The sequence below is a fragment of the Drosophila innubila genome, chromosome X, assembly GCF_004354385.1.
Source record: "Drosophila innubila isolate TH190305 chromosome X, UK_Dinn_1.0, whole genome shotgun sequence".
In the NCBI taxonomy this organism is placed as follows: domain Eukaryota; kingdom Metazoa; phylum Arthropoda; class Insecta; order Diptera; family Drosophilidae; genus Drosophila; species Drosophila innubila.
Window position 1 is genome coordinate 40255278 of NC_047626.1, and position 12902 is coordinate 40268179.

The following is a 12902-nucleotide window of genomic DNA, read 5'->3' on the forward strand; positions in this document are numbered from 1 at the left end:
GTAACTGAAGAAAGCGTTCCATTTCATGTGCTCAACTCGAACAATATGCGCAATATAATTGACCCCATATGTCAAGGTCTTGGGGACAAATGTGGAATTAACTTCAAGCTAAATGGAAATAAATGCAAATCAGTTCTAAAAAACGTGGCAGCGAATATTAGGCTTGAAATAAAGCAAGAGAGTAAATCTCGCTTATTATCTTTAAAAATCGACAGTGCAACGCGGCTTGGGCGAAATATTTTTGGACTCAGTGCTCAATATATAAGCAAAAACGAAATAAAATCCCGAATTCTCGCAATGGTTGAACTCAAAGGAGCTGAGGCAAGTACATCCAAAAATCTGGCAAAGGAAATTATGTCAGTTTTAGAAAATTATGAAATATCGTTGAGCCAAATTGTATCCATAACATCGGATAATGGAGCCAATATGATAAAAACTTCAAAAATTGTATCGCAAATGTATAAAAGCGATGACGATTTTGACGAAGCGTGTACTGAACAGAAGAACATAGAGTACACGAAACAAATTGACCACTTCGAAAATGCAGAAAATATATATGTCGGAGATATACAAATTTGTCGATGTGCAGCTCACACTGCTCAGCTTTGTGCTCTTGACGTAACCAAACATACAATCGTGAAGGACTATTTATTTCAATGCCGTAATCTTACAAAATATATTCGAAAACCCTCAAACGGTTACCGTGATTTATTTGAATTGCGCAAGTTTAAATTACCTCAATTGGATTGTCCTACTAAATGGGGATCAACATTCAACATGATTGACAATCTTAACAAAGCTAAAAGTATATTGAGCCTTATTGAAACTGTTGAAAATAAAACAGAAGACGAAAATTTTGACGCAAACGATTTATTATGGGACTTTATAGATTCCTACGTTATTGTGATGGATCCATTACAAAAGGCTATAATACAGTTTCAGGAGGAACAATTGCATTATGGTAATTTTTATGCTCTGTGGCTGACTTGCAAACTAGCCACCAATCAAATATTATCAACAAACGCCTTTAATAAAGACTCCATTATTTATATAATTGGAAATCAGCTTATTCAGAGTATGGAAACACGAAGCAAGAAATTAGTATCAAACGTGGGCTTCGACGCTTGCTTATACTTGGACCCCAGATTTCACCATATCATTGACTACTCCCAAAAAGAAAGAGCTATCAATTTTTTAAAGACATTGTGGGAACAAATTAAAATTCATGGTCCCATTGTCAATCTAACTAATTCAGCTAGTTCAATGGATATGGACTCTGGGCATTTCAAACATAATAATTTCGAGCTTTTGGACAACTTTCTAAGTGCTAGCATGGTACTTCCACATGAGTCAACAAATGTCTACGAGAAGATTGAAACGTTAAAATTACCATTTATGAAATCAATTGTAAACGTTTTAAATTTTTGGAAAGACAGAAAGTCAAACGATCCAGAGCTTTATGCTCTAAGCAAAGTATGTTTTGCTATACCGCCAACGCAAGTAAGTATTACTTACTAATTTATAAAAAAAAAATTAATAAACAAGTGGTTAAATTTTTTAATATTTCCAGGTTACAATAGAGCGAGCTTTTTCATCTATGAAACTGGTGTTGTCGGATAACCGAAATAGATTAAGCCACGAAACCTTAGAAAATATACTTCTTGTCAAGCTAAATTCAACACACTTAGATAGTGCCATCGACAACCTAAGTTTGATTGAAAACGACATCTAACCATAAACTTTTAACTATACGTATGAGTTTTTTTTTTTTTATTTTATTATTTTCTTGTAATTTCGACTGAATAAAACTTTATAAATTTTGTTATTTTGAAAATTTTTGAATTTTTTTTCTCATAATCTCATAAGTTCTATCTCATAATACGAACCAGCAATAACAAACGAGCAATAACAAGAGAGCCGTAGCAAAAAAAACAATTGCGTATGCTCTGCTCTCATCTCGCTCTCGTTTTTTGGCTATCGCTCCGGCTACGCATAGTCGCTCATTTCGTTTTGTGCTATTGCTATTGCTACAGATTTTAACACGACAAAATCCGAGAGCATAGCAGAGCTAATACATTTTTTCGTTCGGCTATGGCTCTGCTACGGCTCTCGTCAAAAGTAAGAGCGGTAGCCAGAGCATAGTAAAATTTTTATTGCTCTTGCTGCTACGGAGCAGTTTTTGCAAACGCTGGTTATAAGTATTTTTAATTTTTCAAAAGCTGAAATGTAATCTTTATTCTTAACGTCAGCAACTGCGTTTTTCTTTAATTTCAATGTCATGGGTTTTACAATGTTTGCAAAGTTTGGAATAAATTTTCTATAGTAACCGCAAAGTCCTAAGAATGATTTGATTTCCTTTGTTGTTTTTGGAATTGGATATTTTTGAATTACGTCAACTTTTATTGGGTTCGGCTTTATACCTTCAGTTGTTACAATATGCCCAAGGAATTCGGTTTCCTTTTTCATAAATTCACATTTGTCTAGCTGTAATTTTAAATTGGCTTCTCTGAGCTTTTTGAAAACTCTTTTCAATGACAATATGTATTCTTTCAATGAAGTGGAATAAACTATAATATCTTCCATACAGACCAAACAATCTTTATAGATTAAATCTTCTAAAAGATTATTCATACAACGTTGAAAACTTGCAGGAGCATTTTTAAGTCCAAAAGGCATACGAGTATACTCATAATGGCCGTTTTTTGTTGAAAACGCGGTGTTTGAAATTGAATTAGAATCCATTTGAATCTGATGGAAGCCTTTTGCTAAATCAATGGTAGTGAAAAATTGACATATTCCAAGTTTGTCTAATATATCATCCATTATCGGGATAGGGTATTTATCATCGATTGTGATTTCATTAAGGTTTCGATAGTCAATGACTATTCTAAATTTTTGTTTTCCCGATGTATCACTTTTCTTTGGTACAATCCAAATTGGTGAGCAGTAAGAGGAATTTGATTTGCGAATTATTCCCTGATCTATCATTTCTTTAATTTGTTTTTCTACCTCTTCGTCATATGCTTGAGGGTATTTGTATGGTCGTTTGTAAATGGAATCTTCGTGTTTAGTTTGAATGAAATGCTTAATTGTACTGGTGAAAGTCAAATTTTCATTTTCTTTGTACTGTATGTCTCTAAACTCGAATAAGATTTTAGTTAATTTATTTTGTTCTTCTTCATTGAGATGTTCTAACCTGTACTGATTACTTTCTTTAAGTTCATTTCCAATTGCGAAATTAAAAGGCCTATCTTCTGTAAGAGGTGGAAATCAATTGCGGTGTCTTTTGTAAATGGTGGATCACGGCTATTAAATGCCGTATTGCCGTTTACAAACTCTTCATGATAATATCTCATGATAAATTGATACCCGCTCAAAATTACAACTTCTTCCTTGTAATTAATTGTTGCTTGACAGGCTTCGAGTTATTTTCTACCTATTAATACATCGTAATTTTCTGAAAATTCGTGTATATAAAATTTTTGGTGTGACAGAGTTTGTTAGGGGCTACAGAAATACTTTGGTTTAAGTTGATATTTCCATTTATTGTATGAACTTCTAGTTTGCAAGTGGTAATTGGGAATTCTAGAAAATTTTTTCTCATTAAATTAATAGAAGATCCTGTATCTATTACACATCTGAGATGTTGGTTATTGATAATTAATCGAATGAAGGGGTTTCTTTTGATTTGGGGTCGAGGCTGCGTGATAAAATTTTCAGCTGTATCCATTTTGTACTGACCACTATCACTTTCTCATTGTCTTTTGACTGGTTGATTTGAAGTACCAGGGCTATTTCTATTTGGTTGGTAATTCATTGGGCTACTAACTCTACCTTGATTGAGGCTCTGTTTGAATTCTTGATGCAATTGCTGATTGCTTTCGTTAGATTTCTGCGGATTATTATTTTGAAAATTAATATGCATATTTTGTGGATAAAAGCTTTGATTTGCATTTCCATTATTCCTGCGAGAATTATTGCTGCCTGATGGGTACGAAGTATTATTGTTACCGTTTGATTTTGGTCGGTCCGAATAGCTATTTTCGTACAGTCCTTCTCTTTGTGCTACCCGTTTTAATTTTGTTACTATCGTAATGTCATGTCGAGCAAGAGCCAAAAATATTCTGTCTGGTAGTTTTCTTGAAATTACGTCTCTAACTATGCTGTTCGTGGCATTTGTGTATAAAATTGTATTTGAAGTTATTCCTCCTAGCAGTAACTTGTTTGATATTATAAATGACTTATATTCTAGGTCTTCGATAAACTAACGGACATTATAATTTGTATTGTATAATCTACGAAAAAGTTCTTCATAGGGCGTCTGTGTTTTGAATTCATCGACAAGGGCATTCCTTAATCCTGTCCAGTTTGTTGCTGCCGACAATTGGGATACACGTTGAGCTGCTCCAGTCGTCTGCATCTCAATGGCTCCATATAGGACACTGTGTTGTCGTACGTCTTGGGTTGGGTATAGTTGTAGAACATAATCGACTCTTCTTATGAAGGCTGCTAGCTCTTCAGTTGTTCCATCGAAGGTTTGAATTATTTGGATTTGTCCAAGGGCTTGCTTCAGGTGATGCTCTGATAGCTCCATTATTGGTGGTGGTACCATTTTAACTTTGGTTTTATTTTCTTTTTGATTCGAAAATGTGGCCTGGGATAGTAAATATCCTTTAGTGGTCACAAAAACACAAAGTTAATTTTACGAACGTTTGGGGTGCTAAGCAACAGCTTGGATTTGTGCCGCGTTGACAATACTGACCCTTAGTGAGCTAGCGGATGTTTATGTTAACATTAGGTTCGTGGGAGCACTTGAAATGTTATTTTCACTGGCCCTCTATTCTTATTGATATCTTATTACTTGATACGAGAATGTGCTTAGGCATACATAAGTGAGGTGTCGTATTAAATAATATAAGTGGGTATGTGTAGTGGATATGTTACTATATACACTTAATCGGTAATACCTTGCCGAAACGAATTATTACAGATAAGTGTGATATACCAAAAAAACGCGGAGTTTTATGGACTATAACCTTATTTGATAAATATGTCACGTGTCAGTTTTTCAAATATCGCTAAAATGTAAGCTTAAAAACCTTATTTCATCTGTTAAATGCGACCTTAGTACTTGGAAAAAAAAGTTTAAGTGTACGCCAAAAAGCACTCAAACTCACCAAAGGCCCCAACGGCCCCATTAGCTGCAATCGTTTAAGTGTTGCCCCTCCCACTTACACCCCTGAAAAATTATATGAGTTTATATAATTTTTAATTTGCTTTATTCAGCAACGATAAGAGTTTGATGGCGTTTAAGTCTATCGAAACAAGAAAAGGCGAGACTGCGATTCGTGCTGTATGTATAAGTGTAATTTGACAACTAACTTTTATGTTCTAAGTCTAGGCGAATTCGCCCAGACAGACTAACTACAGCATTATTATGCTGTCGCTTCGCCCTAAACCTAACTTACATTAGACTTTAAAATATTTATTGTGTAAATACGAAGAATATTAAAATATCAAATTTAAAGAGCTGAAGTGCGCCAACAACCCCCATATCTCAAGAACCAGGTGAGTAAGAACTTGAACAAATTATTTAGTTTTAAGCTAAAAATACAGAAACACGGAATGCCACAACTAATCACAAATACTATAAATCTTTTCTAACAACTTATTTAACATTTTTCGTATCGACACTTTTTTTACTTTGTCAACCAAAGAGACACAATTTGCGCTAAAAGTTGCAAGGAAATTGGCGTGCTTTTTTACTTCACGTGGCAACTCTAAATCAACTGACTTTGATCGAGCCTCAAACATTAAGGGTAGTCCCGATAAAAAAATATAAATAAATTGTTCTCATTTATGAAAATTTAGATTTAGAAAATCAAAAACATTTTAAGATTTCGAACAACAAATAATTTGACTTTATGCCAAAATATCGGACTTTTTCCCACAGTGCATAGGCCAAAAATCAAAAATATTATCACAATATGCAAACAAATTGTCTTTAAAATGTCCAATCTCCTTAATGGCAAACCGGTATTTTTCTAGAATGTAAAAAACGTGTATAATTTGAGTTTTTAAATACACGTATGATCAGGTCCGAGAACATTTATTAATTGAATTGAAGTTTACAGCTTAAGCTGGTAGGGACACGAAAAAAATTAGTGATGTAAAAATATATCGAAATATTGACAACTCGATTTTTGCGGAAGCGATTTTCTGGAGTTAGTTCAAAGGCTAGCTTTGTGTCTCTATGTTCTGTTTTAGCAATGTTGCAAGTTCAACATTCGTTAATAATGTTTTGTATTAAATTCTGATAATCTGAATAGTAGCATTTTTCTTTGAAAATTACTGTTAATTTTTCAATACCTGGGTGCAATAATTTCTTATGTGTTTTAACGATACATTTTTTAAATTCTGCATATGTCTAAATGTCTGTTAACATTTTATTTGATCTCATTACTTTTGTTAAATTATTTGGACTAGTCTTATGAAAATAGTGCAATACATTAACTTCATTATTGTTACTTTTAATAAATTCTATTTGTCTGTTGTAATAGTTAATTGGTCTTTCTGTTATTGAAATATAATTTTGATTATCTTTTTGTGCGCTATGCACTGTTGCTGCTGTACTGTTGGAATTTTCTCCTAATAAATTATCTTCTAGTTTAATTCTTGATAAAGCATCTGCGACATAGTTTTCTTTTCCTGGGACACACTTAATGTGATAATCAAATTTATTAAGTCTTATTTTCCATCGTTGTAATTTCATATTTGGTTCTTTAACATTGTTTAACCAAACTAATGGTTGGTGGTCACTGAGAATTTCGAATTTTCTCCCGCACAGATAGGACCTGATATATTAAATGATATATAAATGGCTAAAAGTTCTTTTTCAATTGTTGAGTAGTTTATTTCATGTTCGTTTAGTGTTCGGCTTGCGTAGCATATAGGTTTATAGTCTTGAGATAGTACCGCTCCTATAGCAATATTGCTTGCATCTGTAGTTAATGAGAACGGCTTTTCAGAGTTGGAGTAAATTAACATTGGATCCGAAGCTATAAGTATTTTTAATTTTTCAAAAGCTGAAATGTAATCTTAATTCTTTACGTCAATAACTGCGTTTTTCTTTAATTTCAATGTCATGGGTTTTTCAATGTTTGCAAAGTTTGGAATAAATTTTCTATAGTAACCGCAAAGTCCTAAGAATGATTTGATTTCCTTTGTTGTTTTTGGAATTGGATATTTTTGAATGGCATCCACTTTAATTGGGTTCGGTTTTATACCTTCAGTTGTTACAATATGCCCAAGGAATTCGGTTTCCTTTTTCATAAATTCACATTTGTCTAGCTGTAATTTTAAATTGGCTTCTCTGAGCTTTTTGAAAACTCTTTTCAATTACAATATGTATTCTTTCAATGAAGTGGAATATACTATAATATCTTCCATACAGACCAAACAATCTTTTTAGATTAAATCTTCTAAAAGATTATTCATGCAACGTTGAAAAGTTGCAGTCATACGAGTATACTCATAATGGCCGTTTTTTGTTGAAAACGCGGTCTTTGGAATTGAATCAGAATCCATTTGAATCTGATGGAAGCGTTTTGCTAGATCAATGGTAGTGAAATATTGACATCTTCCAAGTTTGTCTAATATGTCATCCATTATCGGGATAGGGTATTTATCATCGATTGTGATTTCATTAAGGTTTCGATAGTCAATGACTATTCTAAATTTTTGTTTTCCCGATGTATCACTTTTCTTTGGTACAATCCAAATTGGTGAGCAGTAAGAGGAATTTGATTTGCGAATTATTCCCTGATCTATCATTTCTTTAATTTGTTTTTCTACCTCTTCGTCATATGCTTGAGGGTATTTGTATGGTCGTTTGTAACTGGAACCTTCGTGTTTAGTTTGAATGAAATGCTTAATTGTACTGGTGGAAGTCAAATTTTCATTTTCTTTGTACTGTATGTCTCTAAACTCGAATAAGATTTTAGTTAATTTATTTTTCTTCTTATTGAGATGTTCTAACCTGTACTGATTACTTTCTTTAAGTTCATTTCAATTGCGAAATTAAAAGGCCTATCTTCTGTAAGAGGTGGAAATCAATTGCGGTGTCTTTTGTAAATGGTGGATCACGGCTATTAAATGCCGTATTGCCGTTTACAAACTCTTCATGATAATATCTCATGATAAATTGATACCCGCTCAAAATTACAACTTCTTCCTTGTAATTAATTGTTGCTTGACAGGCTTCGAGTTATTTTCTACCTATTAATACATCGTAATTTTCTGAAAATTCGTGTATATAAAATTTTTGGTGTGACAGAGTTTGTTAGGGGCTACAGAAATACTTTGGTTTAAGTTGATATTTCCATTTATTGTATGAACTTCTAGTTTGCAAGTGGTAATTGGGAATTCTAGAAAATTTTTTCTCATTAAATTAATAGAAGATCCTGTATCTATTACACATCTGAGATGTTGGTTATTGATAATTAATCGAATGAAGGGGTTTCTTTTGATTTGGGGTCCGAGGCTGCGTGATAAAAATTTTCAGCTGTATCCATTTTGTACTGACCACTATCACTTTCTCGTTTTTTTTTGACTGGTTGATTTGAAGTACCAGGGCTATTTCTATTTGGTTGGTAATTCATTGGGTTACTAACTCTACCTTGATTGAGGCTCTGTTTGAATTCTTGATGCAATTGCTGATTGCTTTCGTTAGATTTCTGCGGATTATTATTTTGAAAATTAATATGCATATTTTGTGGATAAAAGCTTTGATTTGCATTTCCATTATTCCTGCGAGAATTATTGCTGCCTGATGGGTACGAAGTATTATTGTTACCGTTTGATTTTGGTCGGTCCGAATAGCTATTTTCGTACAGTCCTTCTCTTTGTGCTACCCGTTTTAATTTTGTTACTATCGTAATGTCATGTCGAGCAAGAGCCATAAATATTCTGTCTGGTAGTTTTCTTGAAATTACGTCTCTAACTATGCTGTTCGTGGCATTTGTGTATAAAATTGTATTTGAAGTTATTCCTCCTAGCAGTAACTTGTTTGATATTATAAATGACTTATATTCTAGGTCTTCGATAAACTAACGGACATTATAATTTGTATTGTATAATCTACGAGAAAGTTCTTCATAGGGCGTCTGTGTTTTGAATTCATCGATAAGGGCATTCCTTAATCCTGTCCAGTTTGTTGCTGCCGACAATTGGGATACACGTTGAGCTGCTCCAGTCGTCTGCATCTCAATGGCTCCATATAGGACACTGTGTTGTCGTACGTCTTGGGTTGGGTATAGTTGTAGAACATAATCGACTCTTCTTATGAAGGCTGCTAGCTCTTCAGTTGTTCCATCGAAGGTTTGAATTATTTGGATTTGTCCAAGGGCTTGCTTCAGGTGATGCTCTGATAGCTCCATTATTGGTGGTGGTACCATTTTAACTTTGGTTTTATTTTCTTTTGATTCGAAAATGTGGCCTGGGATAGTAAATATCCTTTAGTGGTCACAAAACACAAAGTTAATTTTACGAACGTTTGGGTGCTAAGCAACAGCTTGGATTTGTGCCGCGTTGACAATACTGACCCTTAGTGAGCTAGCGGATGTTTATGTTAACATTAGGTTCGTGGGAGCACTTGAAATGTTATTTTCACTGGCCCTCTATTCTTATTGATATCTTATTACTTGATACGAGAATGTGCTTAGGCATACATAAGTGAGGTGTCGTATTAAATAATATAAGTGGGTATGTGTAGTGGATATGTTACTATATACACTTAATCGGTAATACCTTGCCGAAACGAATTATTACAGATAAGTGTGATATACCAAAAAACGCGGAGTTTTATGGACTATAACCTTATTTGATAAATATGTCACGTGTCAGTTTTTCAAATATCGCTAAAATGTAAGCTTAAAAACCTTATTTCATCTGTTAAATGCGACCTTAGTACTTGGAAAAAAAAGTTTAAGTGTACGCCAAAAGCACTCAAACTCACCAAAGGCCCCAACGGCCCCATTAGCTGCAATCGTTTAAGTGTTGCCCTCCCACTTACACCCTGAAAAATTATATGAGTTTATATAATTTTTAATTTGCTTTATTCAGCAACGATAAGAGTTTGATGGCGTTTAAGTCTATCAAAACAAGAAAAGGCGAGACTGCGATTCGTGCTGTATGTATAAGTGTAATTTGACAACTAACTTTTATGTTCTAAGTCTATCTTAGCTAAGGTGGCGAAGCGAGGCGAATTCGCCCAGACAGACCAACTACAGCATTATTATGCTGTCGCTTCGCCCTAAACCTAACTAACATTAGACTTTAAAATATTTATTGTGTAAATACGAAGAATATTAAAATATCAAATTTAAAGAGCTGAAGTGCGCCAACAACCCCCATATCTCAAGAACCAGGTGAGTAAGAACTTGAACAAATTTTTTAGTTTTAAGCTAAAAATACAGAAACACGGAATGCCACAACTAATCACAAATACTATAAAACTTTTCTAACAACTTATTTAACATTTTTCGTATTGACACTTTTTTTACTTTGTCAACCAAAGAGACACAATTTGCGCTAAAAGTTGCAAGGAAATTGGCGTGCTTTTTTACTTCACGTGGCAACTCTAAATCAACTGACTTTGATCGAGCCTCAAACATTAAGGGTAGTCCCGATAAAAAAATATAAATAAATTGTTCTCATTTATGAAAATTTAGATTTAGAAAATCAAAAACATTTTAAGATTTCGAACAACAAATAATTTGACTTTATGCCAAAATATCGGACTTTTTCCCACAGTGCATAGGCCAAAAATCAAAAATATTATCACAATATGCAAACAAATTGTCTTTAAAATGTCCAATCTCCTTAATGGCAAACCGGTATTTTTCTAGAATGTAAAAAACGTGTATAATTTGAGTTTTAAATACACGTATGATCAGGTCCGAGAACATTTATTAATTGAATTGAAGTTTACAGCTTAAGCTGGTAGGGACACGAAAAAATTAGTGATGTAAAAATATATCGAAATATTGACAACTCGATTTTGCGGAAGCGATTTTCTGGAGTTAGTTCAAAGGCTAGCTTTGTGTCTCTATGTTCTGTTTTAGCAATGTTGCAAGTTCAACATTCGTTAATTATGTTTTGTATTAAATTCTGATAATCTGAATAGTAGTATTTTTCTTTGAAAATTACTGTTAATTTTTCAATACCTGGGTGCAATAATTTCTTATGTGTTTTAACGATACATTTTTTAAATTCTGCATATGTCTAAATGTCTGTTAACATTTTATTTGATCTCATTACTTTTGTTAAATTATTTGGACTAGTCTTATGAAAATAGTGCAATACATTAACTTCATTATTGTTACTTTTAATAAATTCTATTTGTCTGTTGTAATAGTTAATTGGTCTTTCTGTTATTGAAATATAATTTTGATTATCTTTTTGTGCGCTATGCACTGTTGCTGCTGTACTGTTGGAATTTTCTCCTAATAAATTATCTTCTAGTTTAATTCTTGATAAAGCATCTGCGACATAGTTTTCTTTCCTGGGACACACTTAATGTGATAATCAAATTTATTAAGTCTTATTTTCCATCGTTGTAATTTCATATTTGGTTCTTTAACATTGTTTAACCAAACTAATGGTTTGTGGTCACTGAGAAGTTCGAATTTTCTCCCGCACAGATAGGACCTGATATATTAAATGATATATAAATGGCTAAAAGTTCTTTTTCAATTGTTGAGTAGTTTATTTCATGTTCGTTTAGTGTTCGGCTTGCGTAGCATATAGGTTTATAGTCTTGAGATAGTATCGCTCCTATAGCAATATTGCTTGCATCTGTAGTTAATGAGAACGGCTTTTCAGAGTTGGAGTAAATTAACATTGGATCCGAAGCTATAAGTATTTTTAATTTTTCAAAAGCTGAAATGTAATCTTAATTCTTTACGTCAATAACTGCGTTTTTCTTTAATTTCAATGTCATGGGTTTTACAATGTTTGCAAAGTTTGGAATAAATTTTCTATAGTAACCGCAAAGTCCTAAGAATGATTTGATTTCCTTTGTTTTTTTTGGAATTGGATATTTTTGAATGGCATCCACTTTAATTGGGTTCGGTTTTATACCTTCAGTTGTTACAATATGCCCAAGGAATTCGGTTTCCTTTTTCATAAATTCACATTTGTCTAGCTGTAATTTTAAATTGGCTTCTCTGAGCTTTTTGAAAACTCTTTTCAATTACAATATGTATTCTTTCAATGAAGTGGAATATACTATAATATCTTCCATACAGACCAAACAATCTTTATAGATTAAATCTTCTAAAAGATTATTCATGCAACGTTGAAAAGTTGCAGTCATACGAGTATACTTATAATGGCCGTTTTTTGTTGAAAACGCGGTCTTTGGAATTGAATCAGAATCCATTTGAATGTGATGGAAGCCTTTTGCTAGATCAATGGTAGTGAAATATTGACATCTTCCAAGTTTGTCTTATATATCATCCATTATCGGGATAGGGTATTTATCATCGATTGTGATTTCATTAAGGTTTCGATAGTCAATGACTATTCTAAATTTTTGATTTCCCGATGCATCACTTTTCTTTGGTACAATCCAAATTGGTGAGCAGTAAGAGGAATTTGATTTGCGAATTATTCCCTGATCTATCATTTCTTTAATTTGTTTTTCTATCTCTTCGTCATATGCTTGAGGGTATTTGTATGGTCGTTTGTAAATGGAATCTTCGTGTTTAGTTTGAATGAAATGCTTAATTGTACTGGTGAAAGTCAAATTTTCATTTTCTTTGTACTGTATGTCTCTGAACTCGAATAAGATTTTAGTTAATTTATTTTTTTCTTCTTCATTGAGATGCTCTAACCTGTAC

At 33.0% G+C, this 12902-nt stretch overlaps 1 protein-coding gene across 1 annotated transcript; it reads left to right on the forward strand.

The window, feature by feature from the left end:
- Nucleotides 1–1280: 1280 nt before the first annotated feature.
- On the forward strand, nucleotides 1281–1815 carry LOC117791518. Its single transcript, XM_034631309.1, has 2 exons — nucleotides 1281–1500; nucleotides 1571–1815. Exons 1-2 carry the CDS (start codon nucleotides 1333–1335, stop codon nucleotides 1730–1732), a joined length of 330 nt encoding a protein of 109 aa, XP_034487200.1. The 5' UTR covers nucleotides 1281–1332; the 3' UTR covers nucleotides 1733–1815.
- The last annotated feature ends 11087 nt before the right edge of the window (nucleotides 1816–12902 follow it).

Excerpts from the sequence above, each read along its gene's own strand:
- LOC117791518 (XM_034631309.1), top strand. The coding sequence starts at position 1,333 with ATGGTACTTCCACATGAGTCAACAAATGTCTACGAGAAGATTGAAACG. Across the intron at positions 1,501-1,570 it reads TTGCTATACCGCCAACGCAA|GTTACAATAGAGCGAGCTTT; the intron begins GTAAGTATTACT and ends TAATATTTCCAG.